The sequence below is a fragment of the Xenopus tropicalis genome, chromosome 1 (genome assembly GCF_000004195.4).
Source record: "Xenopus tropicalis strain Nigerian chromosome 1, UCB_Xtro_10.0, whole genome shotgun sequence".
Taxonomy (NCBI): Eukaryota; Metazoa; Chordata; class Amphibia; order Anura; family Pipidae; genus Xenopus; species Xenopus tropicalis.
In genome coordinates, this window is record NC_030677.2 from 108,401,635 (window position 1) to 108,425,943 (window position 24,309).

The 24,309-nt window shown below is 37.3% G+C and overlaps 1 protein-coding gene across 4 annotated transcripts in view; it reads left to right on the forward strand.

Annotated features, from left to right (window-relative positions):
• Nucleotides 1-24,309, forward strand: part of kiaa1958 (KIAA1958) — a 57,661-nt gene that overhangs the window by 25,090 nt on the left and 8,262 nt on the right. The window contains exon 3 of one of the 4 annotated variants that reach the window (XM_012957005.3): nucleotides 13,048-13,130. The exons of 2 other annotated variants lie outside the window; for them this stretch is intronic. In XM_012957005.3, coding sequence (XP_012812459.1) covers nucleotides 13,048-13,130 — 83 coding nt within the window. 4 annotated transcript variants of the gene reach the window in all.

The window sequence follows — 24,309 nt, forward strand, 5'->3', positions numbered from 1 at the left end:
AGAATAATCATAATCAAGGTAACATATTATATTAATCAGGGATACCTGAGTATTGGTGAGTGTGTTTTCTTTTTATGAATAAAACCAGATCTTGTTTAGCTTATTAAACACTTGGCCCTTTTGCCTGCAGCTTTGGATTTTTAATGTTGAATTAATATCATATCAAGGATCATACACAGTTCGCACAGGCAATTTGGGGTATTAGTAAAGGAAAAGACAAGCAAGGCTCAGGGTTATTGAAAAGTTGTTGGTTTTCTCAGAAGAGAAATTCCAGCAATGGTTCTCTAAGGAACAGCTTTATACACACTGTGCGGCACTTGGTTAATAACATACAGAGGTAAGCAATATTTCCATTGCTAATCACTGAGGTGTGATTTTCAGATCTGTGATAAATTGTTAGGCGCTATTTTTAGGACCACAAGTCTTGTCTCTGTCAGGAGGTAGCCAAAAACCTCAGATACTGACAGAAAATTGCTGCATTGTGCTAAATAGAAGTATCCCAATCTCAAGGGGTCATATTTGACCTCTTACTGGTTTAATAAAATAACTACTTCTCGTACTTATATTTGCAGTATAAAAATTGTTAGGGATCCAGTCTAATGTTCATATAATTATATAATATAATTATATAACGTATAATGCTGGGAATTGCTGTATAACAACAACTTTGGCATGACTTAATCTGGCCATATACTTTGAGTTTTGCCTGTTTGTCCAGGGACCAGCAATTGGAGACCCACCTTTACGGGCTGCTGTCTCATAAACAAACATTGTCTTTTGTTCTTCTTCCTTTCTACCCCAGCAGCCATACATCCAATATTAACTGTCCCAACTCCTTCCCCTTTATCAACCATATTTCTCAGAGCCTGTATCTAAGGTGCAGTAAAAGTAATTTCCTTGGCACCATCTCCATTTATGTCTTGTGACTTTCACATCCCTGCCTTTCATAAATGAACCCAACATTCTGTAACTAAAATGCTGCTTCAGACTTGTGTATGCTCTAAGGGTAATGTCCCACAGAGAGATTAGTCACCCAGGAGAGATCTCCGCTACCGCGGGCGACTAATCTCTCTGAAATGCCTTTCCACCAGCAACAAAGGCAATCGCCAGTGGAAAGGCATACTCAACGATTTGCGCAAAGTTTTCTCCTGCAGTTGTGGCAACTAATCTCTGCGGGAGACATTACCCTAATTCATGATGTAGAGCAGGAATTCTGTTCTGTTATTTTTTTTTTTTTTAAATATCTGATTCTTGGACACCTGAATGATGCCCAAAGCCCCATTGTGTAACTGGGTTTGTTTGCTTTTGTTTCCTATAGAAGTTCCCATGTTAGACATTGACAGCACAGCCCTGCTGTTGTAAATCATTTTGTCATAGTGTATTCCCAGGGGAAAAGCTGTGATCATACAACTCTCAAAGCTCACAAGAGACAGGAGGTAGAAAACTAATCATGTAAGAAAACCACTGGGGCTGCATTGAGTTGGGCTGACAGGTGATAATAAATAATGTATCTGTGAGACTGCACCTGTTATATTACCACACCACACTTATTAGTTTACCATGTATGTTTTATAGGTTGGGTAATGCAGCACAGAATGCACTTTGTAACCCACCTTGAAGGAGGAATGTATTTATATTATTTGATTGGATACTGTTGCACATTTAAATAAATGGGCATCAAAACTAAAACACTTCTGTTTGCTAAATTATACAATCATGGATTTAATGGAACTGAGGCATATTATGGGTTATTATTAGGGTGGGTCTCTATGGTCCCCTTGGGACACTTGTTTTTATGACAGAAGAAGATAATTAAAGCATAGTGCATAAAAGATTCTAATCTAATTAGTCGTTTACAAAGTTAACTCCCAGTTTAGGAAGAATGGAAAACCGTTTGAGACATCCCTTTGTGCAGAAGTTAAGTGTCTATTGAGCTAAAAAGCAGGATTTAACCAGTTCTAAAGGAGAGTTCTGACATTTTAGTTTAATTACTTATTATGTAGTTCCTTATGGGATGTGAAAGGAATATCTGGAATACTTAGCTTGTTCCATTTTAAAAATGAATATAGTTGTTATACATTAGACCTTTCTCCTCTGAGTCATATCCACAACTTGCTGTACTAGTACCTGTTCTCCAGCAGGAATAGGTACTACAGAGTAGTGCTGCCCAGTTTTAAATGCCCTGGGCTCTATAAAATAAATCATTTTTGTGGGGTATCCTAGTCAAATACAGAGTACGCTGTTGAGCTTCCAGGCTAGGGTCCATTCTCTGTTTCCTGGAAAATAATTTTCTCTTGTAGGTAGAAGCCATATGAGCTAATTCCAATCCACTTTATTGTAGCATCATAGGTTAGCAAAATTGTGTGTATATATATATATATATATATATATATATATATATTTCTATAACTTGGTACAGATCAGAATATGAACTGGAATTCATGTGTGATGCCTTCAACCAGGGACAATCCCACAATTGTGGAATATTGATAATGGAGATGAGAGGAATCAGCAAGAATATAGATAGCAATGGGAACAAGGGAACATTGGGAGGTTTGAGAGGAATAGGATGAGAAGTATGGCAAAAGTCAGAATCCAAAAGGAGAAAAATAGGTGCAAAGGAAATTGAGACAAGTAAATAAAGTAAAATACAGGAGAAATATAGAAATGGTTTAGAAGAAATGAGGACAGGAATACTGTGACCTAAGGAATAACCCACACACTACCACGGTAATGTTATAAAAGATCTGTTGTGGGCTTTCCTGAGTTCATCAAACTTTTTTATATATTAAAGTGGATTGTTCTTAACCTTTGACAGCAGTGTCAGAAGTTGTAGATGAAAACATGCCCCTAACTCTGTTGGCTGTGTCCTCACACCATTAAAATTGCTCATTTATTGCTTCAGACCCTACTGTGTGGATGTTACATATAGGGGCAGATTTATCAAAACGTGAGTTTAGAGCTTAATACATAAAAACTCACCCATGTTCTATTCATTCCTATAGGATTTTTTAGAAGCATATTTATCAAATGGTGAGTTCTAACTTTCACTCATTGATAAATACTGTTCTAAAAATCCTATAAGAATGAATAGAACATGGGTGAGTTTTTATGTATTAAGCTCTAAACTCACATTTTGATAAATCTGCCCCATAGTGTTATCAATACAAGCAGAGTGGGCCATCAGGCAAAGTATGAACGTGAGTAGAAGGTATTAGTAACTGAGACTGAGGAGTTGTTATACATTTGTATATGTGTAGGAAAGAAAGCCTCCATTGTGTTGCAAATGGCACATAGATATAAAGCTTTGCTATTGCTGAAAGTCACATGTAAGTGACAGATTGCTGTGCTGTACTTGCAGTGCTATTATAAAACCTTCATTAGCTTAAAGGAGAAGGAAAAGCTAAGTCACTTGGGGGTGCTAAAATGTTAGGCACCCCAAGTGACTTAAATCGCTTACCTTGTACCCCGGGCTGGTGCCCCTGTTAGGAGAGAACAGCACCAGCCCGGGGTACTCTGAGCGATGCGCTTCCTCCCTCTCGCTGCGACTACACAATAAGCGCATGCGCAGTAGAGTGAAAAGCCGACTTCTCTGTTAAAGTTCGGCTTTTCACTCTACTGCGCATGCGTGCACAAGCGATACAGGAAGAGGGAAGTGCTGCAGGTACCCCGGGCTGGTGCTGTTCTCTCCCAACAGGGGCACCAGCCCGGGGGAAAAGGTATGCGATTCAAGTCACTTGGGGGTGCCTAACATTTTGGCACCCGCAAGTGACTTTGCCTTTCCTTCTCCTTTAAGTCTAGTCAAATACAGAAGTATCTTAGTTCCCAAAATGATTCCCTTTTTCCATTTTTTTGTAATCGGGAACTAAAAAAATTGCATTGAATTACCCTAGTCAGATTGATAATGTTATATTCATTTATATTTCCTTAAAAAAATACTCTTTTAGTACATAGTGTAGCTATCGCACCACCATTGAGGTAGGGTGAATTACTAAACTTCAATGGATCAGTCATGTCACTTGCAGATGTTGCTTTCTTTTCTATTCGGCCCAAATGATGTGCATCTGTTACTGCACTAGACTAGGGAACCATCATATCAATAGCCTTGGATTCATTTCTCCTTCCTGTAGCCAACACATATAATTTATTTTGTTTCTCAACTGATTGCTGTATGAAGTATGCTTATTTCATATTTTTAGAAATTAGAAATCTAATCATGCTCATTGGTGCTCAGGATTATCGAACAACTCTGCGTTTGATCTACTCTGTTTATGGATCCAGTGGCAGAAGATTTATTATTACTGTTACAAATGTATTCCCTTGTTATGGATAAATAGAGATTAACATATCAAAATATACAATTTAAGAGTTTAAACAATGTCAGTTATTTTAAGAAGGAATGTATAAACTGAGCACTGATATCTGAAGTTTGCAAGGAGGCAAGACAAAGTTGTGCATTATTTTTTCAGCTCCTCGTCAAATGCAGCATGGAGATTGATCAAGTATGGATGGATATGAAAGCTTTATTATGAGACATTAATGGGCTCCTCTACCCAAAAACTTTCTTTTACATAGTGAAAGAAAATGCAATTTTAAGCAACTTTAATGAATACATTAATTACATATACGTTAATTACACATTTAATGGTTTTAAAGATATTTATAAATGTAATTGCGATTTTTTTTGTGTGCGTGTAGGGCCCCTTTAATGCTGTTATATAATCTGTATGTGTATAGTTTTTTTCTGCTTATTTTAGCAGGCTGGTGATGAACAAGTTTTTACTTCCTGAGCAGCATATACTGTAAATATGAATAGCATCCCGAATACCCAGACAGGCTTTGATAAAAAAAGAACTGACTATTCTCAGCTAAGTCTCTGTGTGTCAGCATACGCCACTGCTTACTTAAGTTGGCCACAAACAAGTCAATATGGTAGCAAATGTTTGACACTTCAGACTAACCAGCCCAACACTTGTACAGGTGAAACCTGTTGTGATTGGACCTGCTGATCACTATCAGCCAATGAGTGCTGTGAGTTCCTCCAGTCATCCATTTGTTTCTCAAACTCCTTAAGGTGGCCATACATTGAAATATCTGCTCGTTTGACTAGGTTGTTACATGAGCAAATCTTTCTCCGATATGCCCACCTTGAGGAAATGATCTGATCATCAACATGCAGATATGGTCCTTGCTCTGACAGCAAAATCTGGTCAGTTCTTACCCAAATATGGGACCTTTAGGCCCATCAAGTGGGCCGATAAGCTTCTGACTTAGTCCGTCAGCAGACCATGTATGGCCATCTGTATGGCTGGATGTGACCATATTTGGCTAGCATTATTCTGATTGTATATGACTATTTGGATATTATTTTGAATGCCATAAAGCAAGGGAAAAGATAAAGTTGCTTTTTATTTAAGAAATACAAGCTTTTTAATGTTTAGTTCCCCTTTAGCCACCATCCTTATTACTGCAGCGGCAGAGATATTATAGAGGGCACTTATTGCATATTCTAACCCTCTTATACGCACAGAAATAAAATATGAAATGCTGTTATAGGAATACAAGGTTTGGGCTATGTAAAGGGTGCCGGCTCCATCACTCTCTTACTCTGTATCACTTGCTTGCTTCTTGATAATGAATGTTACTGTGTCTTAAAATGACTTTGCTGTACTTCCTTCAAGTACGCTACTAGCTGACTTGTCACAACCAAGCTGGAAAAAATACAACCCCCCCCCTTCTTTCTACTGAAACTGATCAGCCATCTGCTAACCTTGCAACACCCATTTAATGACTACTTACTGCATTCAGAAGAACTGAGGGCTGCACACATACCCTCTTACTAAAAAAAAATGTATTTTTGCTAGCCGTGCTCTCGGCTCCTCTTATTGCTTTTTCTAATGCATCTTCAACGTTCTTTTGAGTCTGTGACAAGGACAAATGTATTAGTTACTATGAATATGCTCCATGCATGAATTGGTTGATTTTAGCCATTATGCTTTTAGTGAAAGGTATTGAGGGGTCATAAGTTTTGTTAGGAAAAGGAATAACATTTTTTTTTTTCAGTGTCATGAAAATATTACCTTCAAAAATGAATTCAGTGCAGAGTGCATCTGCTCATAAGAATACATGAAATGTTATGTTAAATCTCCACCATTATACCTCAAAGACTTATGAACACTATCCTGTATTTTTTTTTTTTGTATGAAGTCGATACATGGTATTGTTGACTACAAGAACTGATATATTGATCAAGGACCCTTGGGTAGTAGTGAAGCGTAGCTGTGCAAAGTGTTTCATAACTTCTGGCATCTTCTGCGATGCTTTGAAATGAAAATAACTAATTATCAGCAAGATTCAGAGATGTCTTCAATGATGTTTTGAGTGCTCCAGAAATTCCTTAATTAAGTAAAAGCTTAAATTATAGGTTCCCTTGGTACCTATAAGGTAGTTCTAGTTGTCATGAGTCTACTATGTACCTGCTCTGTAGTGCCATGGTCTACAAGGCATTTCAAAATAGGAGGTGGCTAGGCACTTTCTAATTTCACTAGTAGCCTTTTACCCCAGGCTGGGGCCCCTGTTCAGAGAGAACAGCACCAGCCCGGGGTAGCAGCAATCGCTTCCTCCTTCCTGGGTCGCTGCATGCGCAGTAGAGTGAAAAGCTGAACTTTAACAGAGAAGTCGGCTTTTCACTCTACTGCGCATGCGCCTGTCCCAGACAAACAGCAGCAGCGCGAATAGGAAGGAGGAAGCGCTCGCTCCAGGTACCCCAGGCTGGTGCTGTTTTCTCCTAACAGGGGCACCAGCCCGGGGTACAAGGTAAGCGATTAAAGTCACTTGGGGGTGCCTAACATTTTGGCACCCCCAAGTGACTTTGCCTTTCCTTGTCCTTTAAAAAATATTACTGATTCATGGAAATGGAAAGCCGATTATGCCTTATGATAATGATAAAATAATTACATTTCACAGAAATACAAAATGTACATGGAATCTATATGTAAAAAATTCAATAAAAACAATTTAAAAAAAAAATAAAAATTATACTTTGCATGATGTATGAAGCTTAAAAAATGTATCGATTATTTTATGCTACTTTTTAAAACTTTTTTTTTTTAATATATTTTATATTTTATTTTGTATGGGTGTGTGTGTGTATGTATATGTATATATATTGTAAACTAGCGGGATCCAGGATAGACACTTTCTTGGCTTTAAGGCAGTTTATTTATACAGGGGTGCCCATTGCAGCTTACAAAACAAATCGTAAAAATAAATCCTGCCCTCTGGGCACTACCTTCACACATTAGATTAGTTCCCTCACTAACCTGGGTCCCTTGTGGACTACCAGTGGGAAAAAACAAATGTTGGGGTCACCCCTGGGGAATTAGCGCAGCCTCCTGGTTTTCCTTTCAGCTCCTTAGATCCTCAGTCTCTTGGTAGCTTTCTCAAGTCTGGGCTTCCTCTGCTTCTGGCAGTGGCAGGGACCACCCCCAGCCCCTCTGGTATCCTTCCTGCTCTGTGCCCTGCTCTGAGAGACTGTCTCACACCTTTCCATAGTATTAAATACTTTTCCACAGGACAGCCTTCCTGTGGAAAGTAAGCTCCAATAGGTGAGCTGGACTACTGGAATGAATCGCCTGATCCGCTTGTTCCTTCCAGAACCCTATAGCTTCCAGGGCCAGACAACAAAACCCTTTAAACAGAGAACCCATTCTCTGTTTATCAACCTCTCCCTTAAAGCCTACAACTCCCACTATGGAGAGCTTGAAGGGAAAACTCGCATTTTCTCTCATTTGTTGGGTCATTCTATCACAATATATATATATATATATATATATATATATATATATATATATATATATATATATATATATATATATATATATATATATATATATATATATATAAATGTGTTTAACATTAGATGGGGATACAATGGCCACACTTAAATGGGTCCACCTATAAATTGTCATTAAGTATGATGTAGTAGACAGTGATTTTCATTTTGCAATTGGTCTTTATTTTTTAATTTTTGTGGTTTAATAATTATTTAGCATTTTGCTCAGCAGCTCCAGTTGGAACTTCAGCAGCTATCTGGCTGTTTGGGTGCAATTTATCCTAGAAACCAGTCGGTGCTTTGTACTTGAGACTAGAAGATGAATAGGAGAGGGCCTTAATAGAAAGATAAGGTAAAGAAAAATAGAAGTAACAATAAAATAATAAATAACAAATACAGGTATGGGATCTATTATCCAGAATGCTCGGGGCCTGGGGTTTTCTGGATAAGGGATCTTTCTGTAATTTGGATCTCCATAACTTAAGTCTGCTAAAAATCATTTAAATATTGAATAAACCCTAAAGGCTTGTTTGGCCTCCAATAAGGATTAATTATATCTTAGTTGGGATCAAGTACAAGGTTCTGTTTTATTATTACAGGGAAAAAGGAAATCATTTTTAAAAATTAGAATTATTTTCTTATAATGGAGTCTAGGGGAGATGGCCTTTCCATAATTCGGAACTTTTTGGATAACGGGTTTCCGGATAAGGGATCCCATACCTGTAATGTATACTCGCAGAGCAATAGTTCTTTGTATGGTGGGTCAATGATGCCTGAGGAAGACAAAAACAATAGAAAATTTAGACCAGTTTAAAAAAAATTAAAATAGCTAAGAATAAAACCTTATTAAAGATGAACTACCCTTTAAAGTGTGAGTATTTCCCCTTATGAGAGCAATAAAAAGGGCAGGCGCTAAACAAACTTTTTTTCTGTTGTTGTAATCATGAAAAATCTATGAATCTGTGAGTTTATTTCAGGGCAAACGGAAGCTATTAAATCTACATTACATGTGCACAGATAACACCCTTGTGTAATAGGTCCTTTCTAATAAACTGTCACAACAAAGGGTGAAAGATGAGGGGTTGTGTTCTGGTAAACCTATTTCCAGGGTGCACATTTTAGTCAAATACAACACCAGGCCCAGTAACCATTGTGAGTTCTATGTAGCTGTTTGCAGAGCAGTTTTCATGATTCAGTATCACTTGGCAGCATAGTGGTTATCATTGTTGTCTTGTGGCACAGGAGCCTTAGGTCAATTTATGGCCAAGGCACTATCTACTACAGGTTTCCTGTTTCTTTTTACACTCCAAAAATGTAAAAGTGGCTTAATTGGCTCACAGTAAAACTGCCCTTTCATAGCATGGACTATGGTAATGGTGAACCACCACAGTCAATGTTTACAATAATAATCCGTATTAATCAACAAAGAAATTGATCTTTATTAAAGGAGAAGGAAAGGTAAAAAGTAAGCTTTATCAGAAAGGTCTATGTAAATACAGCCATAAGCACTCACAGAAAAGTCCTCTATCAAAAGAAACACAGAATTAATTTTTTTCCTTCTTTGGTATCAGACTTCCCCTCTCAGAAAAATCCTTCATTCCCCGGGCCAGACTCTGCGCAGCTCTCTCTTCTCTCCCTTCTCCTGCTCCCTTAAGAATTCATAAAACTTACTCCCCCCTCCCTTAAGAATGTGTGATATGAGCTACCAGCAAGCAAGAAGCTAGAAAGGCCAGAATAAAATGGCAGCTGCAATCTTAAACAAAAGGAGGGCGCTTCTAGGGCTCTTTACTCAGGTATAGTAACGCTTTCTGCAGAATAATTATAGTATTCAAGGTGGCACTGAAACTATTGCCAGTAAAATGCCAAAATGACTTTCCTTCTCCTTTAAATGTTTCCTGTGATGGATATGAAACAGTTAGTCAGTTTTCCCTCAGAATTTAGACATTTTATCTTGATTATTATGACCTTGCTTTTTACATACAAGTGCTTACTCGTGATTGAAAAAGGGAATCTACATTAAACACTGCTTTCAATTTCTATAGTTTTCACCAGTGCTAAAGGTGTGAAATTTGACCAGACATTAAAAAGGCATGTGAACTCAATGAACTGTTATCTAATGACGAGCCAATAATGACTTAAGGTAATGAGCGCTCTGTGGCAGACGTAAGAAGGTGCAGATAAGGTTACACACAGAGATGAGTTCCACCAAGTAACTTAATTAGCTAATGTCCTTCACAGATGTATAGCAAGCAGGTCTGAGTAGTGTTTAACATAATGTTGGTTGCTAGAAAATATTAGGTCCAGCAGTAATAAAATGCTTTGGATGATAATAATTTATTTCACTCATAAACATAGGCTATGGCCATCCGTGTAAAAGTATATTTCATCATTGTGAGAGTAATGAAGCTTTGGCCTATGTATATTCCAGAGTAGGGAACAATGGTTAGCAAGATCATGTTGCACTGACTATTCATATTATTAGATCAACTGGGGCAGCATAAACAAGCACTGCTTATGCTTTGTATGATTATATTGTATTATTTGTTTCTATTCCAGGTCATGTATCCACATAACTCCATGTGTCAGATAATACTTATTTTATTAGTTTATGTTAATCAAATTAATGATATTGCTCTTCTTTTTAGACAACTCAAAGAATAAAATTATATCTCATATCATAAAGAATAAAATGTGCCGAGTTATTACCTTGCAGTCCTGTTATCTGTAGGTAGACAATAAGCCATGAACTCTTAATAATGCTTATTTCAGTAACTTCTAATTAATAAAGTGCCCAAGTGCAATTCATATCATTCAACTTGCGTCCATACAAAAATTCAAATGTAGAAGCAGACTTCCCAGGAAGTCATTAGATTGCCTACTCACTGAAAATAATATATTTGAAGCTTGATATAAAATGTTTACTGCCCGTCCATTCTGTCTTGGATTAATTCACTCCAACCAGTACTTATAAAATAAAAGTGAATTACTATAGTTCAATATTTTAATAGATATTTAGATATTTACAAGATAGAACCCCCTCAATAACGAACACTGATAAGATTTGGAGTAACAGCATTGTATAATCAGAACACAATCCTCATTAGGGCTGTGGCATCCCATCTGCGAAAATGTAAATCACCGGTGGGGTGGCATACGTGGCGCAGCGATCGGCAAAGTTGCCTTTCAAGGCAACTACGGTGGTTTTGGCAAATCGCCGCGCTGCGTATGCCATCCCACCGGCGATTTACATTTTCGCCGGTGGGATGGCATTTCAGAGAGATTAGTCGCCCGCGACAAGGGAGATTTGTCACGGCCGACTAATCTTCCCGTGTGCCACAGCCCTTACAGTTTTATCCTTAAATATTCCAAGATAGGATGGTAAAACTTTTATGCCTGACTTCAAAAGATTGTATTTCTGGTTAGTAGGTGATAGCACCATTGCATTTTGCAGGGACACAAGTTAAATGGTGTGAATTGCATTGGGGTACTTTATTAATTAGAAGTTACTGCACCAAGTATGGGTATTTTGCAGGGACACAAGTTAAATGGTGTGAATTGCATTGGGGTACTTTATTAATTAGAAGTTACTGCACCAAGTATGGGTCTTTGCACTTCCCTACAGAAAAAAAGAATTAATTGATTCTGCAAAGTGAATTCATACAAGGGAGACTGAATTCAAAATATGTCACAATTTCAAATCACAATTTCAGTTTTGAATGAACTATCCTAAATCACTCCATTCGTTAGATGTTTGTGAGGTAGTGAAAGTTTGTAGGCTATTGAGGTTGGAGAGTAGAAAGCTTGCAGATGAACAGGAAAGTTGGATGACATGTGAAGTGGGTAGGATCTGCTGCAGACAACATACCGTAGTAATGATGTCCATCACTGACCAGCCCTTCATGATAACTACAAACCAAAAGGAATAATTCCATAGAACTGGCCATACACATGGACTGACACATTCCTTTTTTCCATTCATTTGTCTGCAGCTCCTTTACTTTTTCATCTACCGATGCATCCACCGACAAGGTGCATCGAAAGATGACATTTTCAGTTTGCACAGATCAGCTACAGTCATCATCGCTGAATGGCCTGTTCAAAAATAGCCAAACTTCTTAACCAAACCTGGCATCTATGGAGGACTACTTCCACACCAACATATTTAGTTTCAACTGATCAGCACAGACTCATTCTTATACTGTAAACACATTCCTGTATTAGAGATGATGGAACCCCTACCAGTACCAGAAGTCTGTTTAGCTTTCCCATTCTGCTGAAAAACAGTACGGTACAACCTTTTGTGATACATTTGTGTAATTTATTAGCTATAAAAAAACACAGCAGGCACAGGCCATGAGGTCCACCCCATCTGCAGTTACAGGTTTTTTACACCTGATTAACTAGTAGACAGGTACTAAGAGGTGAGGTTCTACAAAAGTCTGAGTGGGATGTGTTCCCTACCCTTGTCTTAGCGGACCTTCTTACATTGTGGCATTTTATGAATGATTACATACTGAAATATTTGATGAATGTGAAAGCTAATGTTATGGAACCAGTACAACCTCTGGTTTCACAAATGAAGAACATACCATTCGGATTTAAGAGAAAAAAAATCATTTGACGATTGATGCAGTGGGATAAATTAAATACAAAGCAAGAGCTTTTATCTCACATGTTTTGTTCCCACCCAAAAAAAGAAGATTACCTCCAATCTCACAATTTTTGTTTTTCCTGCAAATCTACATGCAATAAGAGTGTCCCAGTGACACGAAGAATTTATTGTGAATTCGTTTATGACTTGCCCTAGTCCATCATTTGTGAAACTACTGAAGTTGGCTTTCCAAACGTGAGACAGGTATGTAATATAGTTCTACAATGTGCTTTTGAATTAAAATGGAAGTACAAAGCTTATATAAACAATCATCATTTCTTTTCTTTCTTCCTGTTTATCCCTACTATCTGCTTTTTCGCTTAAAAATTCTCATTTTTTAATTTTTGTTTTTAGTGCCTGATGCCTTATTACTGTCATGTGTTTTTGCTCTGAAAAAAAATCTCAATCCTAATGATTTGTTTCATTCACTACTATTTATTATTTGTATACTTTGTTTTTGACGCTCATGACTATTTCTTTTTGTAAGTCTGCAGTGTTTTTTTTTGTTTTTCGTTTTTTTAATTTTTATCCCACAAACCTTTTGTCTTCTTCTCTCTTGTAGATGAGGATGAAGTTTTGGGGGAGCTGAATAGGGAGCAGAACGAGAAGACCATTAGAAGCACACAAACAGCTCTACGCAACTTCAGGGATTTTATTATTTCCAAGTACCCTATGGAGATGCGAGAAATTTATATGATCCCTTGTAAGGAACTAGATGACTACTTAGCATCTTTCTTTGTGGATGCCAGACAGAAAGATGGATCTGAGTATGAACCCAATAGCTTGGCCAACTACCAGTGTGGCCTAGAACGCTATCTGAAAGAGCACAGGTACAGTTACAGCATTACCCGAGATAAGGAATTTAAGAGGTCACAGGAAGCTTTAAAGCAGAAACAAATTGAGCTAAGGTGCAAAGGTAAAGGGAATAAACCACACAAGTCCATGAAACTTACCTTTGCTGATGAACTTATACTCCGTAAGAGGGGTCTCCTGAGCCGATATAATCCCGAGGGACTACTAAACCTTGTATGGTTAAATAACACCAAAGCCTTTGGTCACTGCACTGGTTTTCATGGCTCCACTCTTAAATGGGGGGATGTTAGACTTCGTGTGTTGGAAACTGGTTTAGAATACCTAGAGTGGATGGGCCAAGAAAGCCCAGATGTTAAAATCAAAAGAGCGGGGACAGAATGCAGGGTGTATGCCACACCTCACTCTCCACAAACCTGCCCAGTGCAGGACTACAAAGAGTACGCACAGAGGCGGCCTCCAGCTATGCGTTACGAAGATGCACCATTTTATTTGTCCATCAAGCCTGTTGTCAACTTAGCTGCATTGCATTGGTACAACTGTCAGGCTCTTGGAAAAAACAAACTGGCAAAGATGGTGAAAACAATGTGTGAGAAAGGAAACATACCTGGAAGGAAGACCAACTTCAGTGTCTATCAAAGTTGCAGCACGCTCTCTGAAGCACAGAGTAATCAGTTGGTGCTGATATGTAACAATCTAAGCCAGCAGGCTGCCCAATCTATGGCAAGCCACTCTGGGCCTGGTAACTTTATTGTGTCTGCTTCATATGACTCTTCTTCAGACACTGCCTGAGGGTGTCCATTCCCTGATTACTTCAGGGTACACTTAAAAATAAACTGACATTCACTGACACCGCTGTCCTCAATTACTGTTGTTGAACCAGTTTAGGAAAATAACATGTAATATGTTTTTTCTCTTTAAACTCCACAAATATAATGTTAATAGGTCTAGCTTTAGTATTGCACCTAGCATAGTATTTATACCATAGTGTCCAACCAAAATGCATGTTGTAGCCTTGGGGTGGGGGAAATATCTGCACAAGTAATAAGCTAAGCAGATTGATTTTTAGGGACTATTTTTAAAATAGAAGTCTTGAATTTGCCTTGCCCGAGGAGCACAGCACAGAAGGCTACAGCAACAAAAAGGTGCTATTTGAAAATGACTGGACGCAGATAGGCTTGTGCTGTAGCCTCGCAGCATCAAAATGCCTGGCAGACCTGATCTGAGGAGCAGTACTGAAACAGAGGTATATTTAGTTGCCTTTTTTTGTCTCATGCACTTGATAAGCGAATTTAGTTTTTTAGTACAAATTTGTTTTGGGTAAAACCAAACACAGTGACAGTCTCTTTCTAATGTATGTGTGTTTTGTTTGTCTTTCCAAGTAAGTATTTTCATTTTCTGACATTTAAATTGGAGCAAATATAATTTATAGCAATATGCAAAGGTGCCCATGGCAAGAAGACTGTTCACAAATGCAGCTATACTTTGTTAGCTTGTGCTACATCATTGATGTCTGTTTATATCCATCATAAAACTGTGGCATGTGAAACTACTGATTTATTTTTTTTAAACACCTAAATACAGAAGCAAATCTGCCTTTTTTTGCAAACTCTTTGCAGTCTCTTATGTGCCCCGATTCCCTTTAGATGTTAGATGCAGAGCACACACACAATGTTATGTAGTACATGTACTGAACATATTTCATTCCATTGAAAATATAGGGTGTTTCCAAAATCTCTAGCAATAACATCCTAGCAGGAGAAAAGATGAAAATATTATGCTTAGGCAATATGATCAGCATTTTAGTCTTGCCTGTAGGCTTTTGTAATTAAATAAAAAACAAAAAGGAAGCGATTGAATCACATGCACCGCTAACAAACTAACTTATTCACAGAAGCATTAAGGGATTACAATTAAAATGTATTTTTGTTCTACACATCCATTTAAGTCTTTACCAAAACATTCCCAAATCTTCATACAAGTTGACTGACACAGTATGTAATGTTGTTGTCTACATTATGTTACATTTTTCATATAAATCAATTTCTATTTTAGGTTAGCACTGAATTAAAGGAAATGTAACACTAAATTTTTTACTTAAAAAAGCTATTCTACCCTGCACCAATAACTGCCCTATCCTGCAAACCACTTAGTATTTTAAATGCTTTAATAGAAAATACCTGCTAAAACTTGGCTTCCTGTCAATTGAACTACGGCGATACGGTGAAGGAAGGAGCTGCATCCACTATGCGACGATTAATTGATCGAGCCTAGCCTTCTTTCTCTATAGGAAGGAGTCAGGCTAGGCTCACTCAATCGATCGCCGCATAGTGGTTGCTGCTTCTACCTGCGCCGTATCGCCGTAGTTCAATTGACAGTAAGCCAAGTTTTAGCAGGTATTTTCTATTAAAGCATTTTAAATACTAAGGGGTTTGCAGGATAGGGCAGTTATTGGTGCAGGGTAGAATAGCTTTTTTACTTAAAAAATTTTAGTGTTACTTTTCCTTTAAAGAAACCGATAACCCTATCATGGTGAAGTTTATGTATGTGAATATTACAGACCTATGAAGTTTGGCTGAAAGCAAAGTGTTTTACATTTAACAACTTTATATGAATTTTTACCAATATAGTATTAAAATAATACATATTTTTTTTAAAGGAATACTGTCATGGGAAAACATGTTTATTTCAAAACACATCAGTTAATAGAGCTTCTCCAGCAGAATCCTGCATTGAACTCTGTTTTTCAAAAACAAACAGATTTTTTCAATATTTAATTTTGAAATTTCACATGGGGCTAGCCATATTCTTGATTTCCCAGTGTGCCATGGCCATGTGACCTGTGCTCTGATAAACTTCACTCACAATTTACTGCTGTGCTGCAAATTGGAGTGATATCACTCCCCTCCCAGCAGCCGATCAGCAGAACAATGGGAAGGTAGCAAGATAGCAGCTCCCAGTAGTTATCAGAATAGCACTCAATAGTAAGAAGTGGGACTTGCGACTCCTCCAGTTACATGAGAGTAGAAGAAACCGTAGGTTACCTGAAAGCAGTTCTAATGTGTATCACTGGCTCTTTCTGAAAGCTCAGACTCAGGCACAATGCCCTGAGATGGCTGCCTACACACCAATATTACAACTAAAAAAAAACATTTGTTGGTTCAAGAATAAAATTAAATGGTAGAGTGAATTATTGTAGACAGTGTAATTTAGAAATAAAAAGTATGTCATAAAAATCATGACAGAATCCCTTTAAGAAGAAACTGACGTGATTTAACTTAGAACACTAACTGTAATATCACATGAGGCATTGTGTAAAACCACCTGTTGAGGAGAAGTTGAGTTACTATCACATGATACAGGCAGTCGCCATGCAAGCATAATATTCTCTTGTAAAAAAAGAGGGTTATGTTGAGGGGTGCAAACCATAAGCATGTGCTGGTCATACCACAAGGTTGTTGTGCCTTTATGCCAAGGCCTGATTAATGCAAGTTAGAAATTCACAAACCATTAGTATTACAACTTAGTTTATGTAATCTTCAGTAACCAAAACCTAAATAAATTAAATTTGTCTAAATTGCTTTAATAGGTGGCCCTATAAAGGTAAATCTTGACTAGGGTGGTAACCTGTTGGCCATGTATAGCCAGGTGTAAAACGTCCCATATCCTAGCTATATCTGGGATAGCTTGGCCCCTAGGAAGTGTGAATCGCCTTGGCTTGTATTGAGAGCTGGTGAACTAAAGTATCAATTACTTTATTCAGTTTTTAGTTTAAGTTGATCTGGATAAATGTTATTAAGTATTTACATTGGGCATTTCCTCAGCTTGTCCTGACTTTCCAGATGATGATTTATACAGATCTCTACTGTTGACTTCTGTGGAGAAATAAAACTTATCTATGTACCACCTCCTACAGGATTACTAATATACATGGCAAGGCAGTTAAAGCTGATGCACAAACCTCTCATTCATTTGAAATGGATTACAAAGTCACTTTGCACCCTTGCAAGTAATGTCTAGCCCATCAACTATTTGTATTTACTCATTTCCCATAACCATCTCTGCAAACATTTTACCATCCATGACGTGTCACATGCACTGAACCCCTTTATATTAAATGTAGAAGATGCACCTTATAAAATAATTTTCATTGCCTTTTTGATTGTATAATTGGGATCCTCACCCATTAAGGCCTTCAATGTTGCATCAATGAAAACTGTGATTTTATTACTAGCTCATATGGAGTGATCAACATCATTACTAATTGGAATAGTTGGGCTAAAGTTACACCTGGAACATGTTTTGTAGTTGCAACCTGTTTCTGAAAAATAGCAGAAGTATCACGACGTGTGGCACACCTGCACACTATTGCCTGGAAGCTATCTTTATATACTATACTTTCAGGGGATAGTTGTTCTTGTGTTCTGTACTTTTTGTTATTCCATTACTCCATGGTTTCAGACAAAAGTAGCAGCTGCAAAACACTCCACTCCACATCTCCAATGATTTGAACCTTCTGCCAGCTCAAACATCTAATGAGGTCATTTCAGACAATTTAATTGAGATGTGATGGGTTGAGAAGCGCAGTGTCTGATACCTGTTCAGTTTGTATAAGCAATTCTTTATATAAATGACTGTTTAAGAAGTGGTTTCTTAAATAAATGTTAATTAAGTGAAAAATGCTCTATTCTGTGCCTAGCGGTGCATTCCTTATCACCACTGATGTTATTCTGGGAATGACAGAATTCTGGGAGCACCACCCTGACTGCATGACCATAGCTTCATAGCTGTCAGGGTGGAGAGCAACTTCTTTGTGACTGGTGCCAGTGGTGGGACAGTTGCAGCTGGCTGTAACTTTTCTCAGCCTTTAGTGATACCAGTACTAAGGACTGTTGCTTTGAGAAGAATGAATAATGATTTCTAGCAATTTGTAACTACAACAAAGTTGTGGTACAGTCACAAGGATAAACTAGCCTAGATGTTGTTGATTATTTCAACACAAAAAGCACTTAGTTTAAAATAGTGTTAAAAAATAAGGAGTAAAAAAACAGGTTCTGTAGGCTTTTTTTTAAACTAAAATTGAACCTTTGGTGTGCATAAAATTCAGTTGTTTTTAGTGGGATTAAAGATGAACCTATTCTCGTATTACTGGTTACCAAAACAAACCAAACTACTGCTTTTCTCTAGCTGGGGCAAAATTGTACTGCAGAGATGGGCAATCACTGCTCTCTTATCAACAGTATCTCCAATTCCTCCTGCTGTTTGTGGAATGCTATTTCAGCATGACTGCATTTATAACAGCTGGGTACTAATGTTTACTAAAAAAAAATAACAACAAAAAACCTTCAGTGCAGCCTGTGAGGGTACTGTAATGACCACTAACAATGAGGACATAATAGCCTTTTAATGAGGCATGTACTAAACTTAAAAACACAAGCCAAATCAGACCACTGATCTGACCTATATTACTACAGCAATGGCAAATATAACATTGAAAATCAGTATGAAGGAGATACTGGTGTAATAAGCATTGCTATCATACACAAATAATCGGATGTAAGAGAAGCAAATTCAAGATTGGCCTCTACCATTAGTGCCTGGCCTCTCTATACTTAACAGCACTAATAGATAGTATGGGTCATATTTATAAAACATTTTAAGCAGCGGTACTTAGATACAATTTTTGACCCCACTTTTTTTTTTTACACACTACAGATATAGAATCCCTTATATGAAAACCTGTTAGCTATAAAGCTCTGAATTACAGGGATGCTATATCACATAGAGCCGTTTTAATGAAATAATTCTTATTTTTAATTGATTTCTCCTTCTTCTGTAAAAATAAAACAGTACCTTGTACTTGATAGTAACTAAGCTGTATGAATCCATATTGGTGGAAAAACAATCCTATTGTGCTTACTTAAAGCTGAAATGATTTTCAGAAAACGTAATGTATGGTGATCCAAATTACAGAAAAATATCTTATCTGGAAAACACCAGTTCCCAAATATTCTGCATAATAGATCCTCTACCTGTACCTTTCCACATAAAAGCTAGTGAAGCTATGAAACTGTGAAGTGGGATCTGCTGCTGTGTAAAAAAAAAAAAAATAGCACAGAAATAGAATCTTTTTACACAGCACCTCATTATCTAAAGCAAATTAAGTTCTAAATGTTTGTAGCTGCTCTAATTTAAAAATTGTGTAGCATGTGAACAGTGAAGTCCTTACCCAAGTAACCTTAACAGACCTAAGGTGGTTTCTTCTCATTCACTGTAATGGACTCCACCAAGGTCTATTGAAGTGTTTGGTGTAAATCTTTCAGGAGTCCACTCTTTTTGTGAAACCTGAAACTTTAAATATTGTGCTCAGATTAAATATGGGATCTATCAGGGATGCCAACTAAAAACTGAACAGTGCAGACTAGATAACTAGTCTTGCTTTTCTAGATATGAAAATGTAAAATATCATCAAATTAAAATAGCATAGTGAAATGCACAAATTATTTTGCTAGACATTTGGGGTTCTAGATTTTACTGGTATTATTAGAAGGGATCTGTCAAACATTTGTTACCTCTTATTCATTGGTGTGCATAGCAATATAGGCCCTTTGATCAGTTAGAGGCCCCCAAAGGGAATCTCAGGAGACAGCTGATTGAGGACCTGAAAGAGACTCCCCAGAGCTATACCCACAGATGAGCACTTCATCTAACCGCGTAAGTGAAAACAAAAGCTAGCTTCTCCGCACCCTTAACCCTTCTAGTTTGAGTTCCTTAGGGACTAGGTAAGTGTCAGGGCAACATCTATATAGCTGTTTCTCCAGTGATACAGTAAGTCTGGAATCACTCATTTTGAATTGGGCCTTTCTCTGCAATGATTCATGCCAGTCATTAACATGCTAGAGCAGTTCACTCCTTTATAAATATGTTCTTTTTTCTATTTATCATACATTTCCTTGTTGTTTTAACTCTATTTAAAGCACTCAATATTAAAAACACCTTAAATTATTTGTACCCCTTGCTGTTAAGTCACTGAAGTCAGAAATCTTTCTTATGTTTCATGTTGTAACATTTCAGCACTGATGTGAAAACCTAGTCTTTGTTGTAAACGGAAGAAGCAATATGTACTGATGATTTTGCAGTATTTATCTGTAATAAACAACTCCCACACTTTTCATTTGGTTTATTTCATGCCTTTTACAAATAAAACCTGTGTGTGATAAGCTGAATGGAGGTATGGATGTGGATTTTCTGCTGCTTATTTCAAAGGGGACTTTTTAAGGAACATTTCTGCCACTGCTTTTACGTCTCTCTCTTCAGGTTTGGATTTCTGGCTCTGCCATGTGAGGCTGTAAAAGAAACAGCTAGTCATATAAAACATACAACAGCACGGGACTCTGGCCTTGTTTTATTAAGCAGATGACCCTTTCCTTGATGGCTACAGGCAAATGAGTTTTTAATTTATCTGCACATGCTCTGTGCTGCTGTCAGTTTCCTAAACTTAGGGACTGACTCTCAATATACTGTGTATACAGAATGTAAATGTCACAATATAAGGCAGCTCTGAAGCCAGTACAATTAGCATTAGAATTGAATAATCTGACCTGCAGTATCTGTTTATATGACACTAACATTCCAAGATGAGGAGCTTCTGTGACAACTTTGTATGCCTGAATCTTTACTAGATATACTGAACCTGTTTGGGATTTGGGGTATTCTGCATGAGGGATCTTTCCTTAATTTTACTAGTTAATCAGTTATTAAACCCAACAAGGTACTGTTTTAGTATTACAGAGAAACTTAATAATTTTGAAAAATTGGAATTATATGCTTAAAATGGAGTCTATGGGAGATGGGCTTCCCATAATTCAGATCTTTCTGGATAATGGATTTTCGGATAGTGGATCCCATACCTGTACTGTAGAGATGCCGAACCTTTAGGCTAGCACACTAAGGGGCACATTCATGAAAACACGAGTTTGAATCCCGAATGGGATAAATTCGGATTGGATACGATCATTTCTTAAGATCGCAAATATCACGAATATGCTTCCGAAAAAATCATATTAGTCACGATAATATCGTATTGGCAATCCAAAAGTCACAAAATTTTCTTACCAAATGAGGAAAACCTTTCTGACTTTGATCCTTCTGTGCATGATTTTGGAAGCCTCCCATAGGAATCAATGGCACTGTGCAGCTCCCACCTGGCCCAAGGAAAGTCACGTTACCGAAGCTTGAATGAATCCGAGACAAACTGTCGAATGTGACTATTGTTGTACAACCTATATTTAAATAATTTGTCATTATTCATCCTATGTTTATTGCAAAACTTCAATAAAACGTTTAAAAAAAAAAAAGAATGAATCCGAAACTTTCGTACTCGGCGCGACAATACGATTTTGTCACAAAGTACTAAAAAGTCGCGAAAAATACGAAAAAGTCAGCAAAAATACACTCGGAGCGTTTGTGGATTAGTACATGTCCCCCTAAGTGTAGTATATAAAATAATGCATTTCTAGCCATATTAATTTCAAGGGTTTCGTTCTTTATGCGTAGCCTTCTCATATACAGAGAATGCCCTCCCTTATGATATTATTATTATTTTGATATTATTAACATTTATTTATAAATCTCCAACATATTCCGCAGCGCTGTACAATAAGTGGGTTACATACATTGCACATACAGAGTAACATATAAAGCAATCAATAACCGATACAAGAGGTGATGAAAGCCTTATAATGTTACCTGAAACACTGTCCTGCACCCAGGCTCAATAAAGGAGTTTTAAATCATAAGGGAGGAAGGTCACTGCCTGACCTGAGGTAAAGACTGTAAGTTTGGCAACTAATTGAGGTACCTGAGCTATTCTGTGTGAATGAGATATTACAGTAGCCTATTAGAATATTATCAGCCACACATCAGCGTTGTCAGTAATTTGTTGGAAGGTACCAACTAAGACTCCACTTGTCTAGTTATAAGGTCTTGCCTTTTAATCATCAGGTGATTATTTATTTTATTTTTTTTACAAGGAATAAAGCAAAACACGTGTATAAATACATTTGTTTTTTGTATTTTCGTGTATATATGTATTTTGAATGTTTGTATTGTCTTTACCAAATGGTAGCCAGCCTGATGTCTAGTTTCAAGGGCAAATCTGCTGCCTGTTGAATTAGAACTGCAAGCTTTATTTACTGACAGAGAATCTTGCTACAATATAATCACAGTGACTTCAAGCCTTACAAAGCCTAATATACGTCTGCTGCTTTGTGCCTTTATGTGGGGAGAACTTATACATGTATGTATATAGATATTCTGTTTGAAATATATCTGCGCCCTGACCTTTCTGATAGCTGACACGTAATTAACCTTGAATTTGAAGGCATGTTCATTCATCAAAGTGATTTTATCTCACTCAAGATATCATCGCACTCTGCTTTGTTATTCTGTGGAGCTGATTCATCAGCGTCTCAACTAACTCACCGTTTGATGAATCAGCACCATGGAATAATAGCATAGCGTGAAATGATACGATCTCTCTTGAGATATTTCTCTTCTGATGTCTGTACCGTATGCTTTGCCAACTCAGCCATTTAAACTTGGGTGTTCTGAATCTTTTTGACAATTCTTTTAGAAGGAAAGCCATTTTACAAAGTGTTTATGCGCTTGCTGTAAAGCAAAGGCTTTTTTTAAACACTTTAACTCACCTGCTGTAGGAAAGGGATGTCAGACTGAGGGAACTGGGACTGTAATTAATATTGCCAACATTAGGTAGGCCAAGGGCCAAAGGACACGCCGGTTGTGCTCTTGTTTAGGGAAAAAAAAGACATGTGAGAAATATATCTAAAAGTTAGCAATTTATCACATAGTTAAGAAAATGTCTGCCCATATTAAAGGTGCAACAACTCCAAAAGCTTTACAGCTTTATCTTTTAACATACAAAAACATACAAAAGAGCTTAAGTGGGTAATTTTCTTGCGGCTGAAGAAGGGGTTAACCTCCCCCCACTCCTTCCTATAACCTACTATGCTCCACAGCATATGGGATCCATTGTTGGAGCCCTCATTGCTCCCTGCCTATAAAATAACTGTGCTTGTCTAGAACCATCCTTATTTAAATTGCTAACATCTTTCAGCAACACTTTTTTATTTTTCCAAAGTTTTGCTGGATTACTTTTTTTTTGCCATGCTTTCAAATGCTAAAAAAATGCTACAAATGTCTTCAACAAAAAGTTGTTCTTTAGATGTTTTAGCCCTTACAATTTTTTAGTACACATATGAGAAAATGACTTCTATCTTGGATCTGTTAACATCATTAGCTGTCCCTGAATGTATAAAGGAGAGAGGATGGCATTTCAGGGTTTAGTGATGATTCAATTAATGTTCAAGTGACTGTCTGGATCTATATATTTTTCATTTCTTCAAGGTTCTTTCTTATCTGGTTACGTGGAGTCACTGGCATGTTGGGGTTTCTCTGAGCAGATGTCTTGTTGAACTTCCAACAAAAGTGCCTACATATTAAATAATCTCAATCTAGGTATGTCCAGCTAAGGGTGTCTGTAATTACAAAAGGCACAGCAAGCAAAGCTTTTTTTTAAAATGTAATACATATAAATAACCCTATTAAGGCTACCTTAATACCTTTTGTATTCCCTCCATAATTTAAAATTGTGTTAGTAGTTGCCACTTAGCATCCCTTTTCCTGTGTAATATTTAGGTCATGGCAAATAGGATGCTGTAATTAAATACGATACATAACAGCCATAATGCTATAGCTTCTACCGTATGTAGGGTAGCATTTGCCTCAGTTTCATCCACCCTGTTAATCAAACACTTTGAGAATCTATGATATGTGGTACCTGGTGACCATCTAGTGCTGTGAAATGTTTGTTAGGGTTATTACTGTTGGTCAAACACATACCAATAAAAATTAAAGATTGTCTGTACCTGTATGATGTGGGTGTGAAGTGTGATGATCCTGACCAATATCTTTGTTCTATGGATATTGGTTGGAT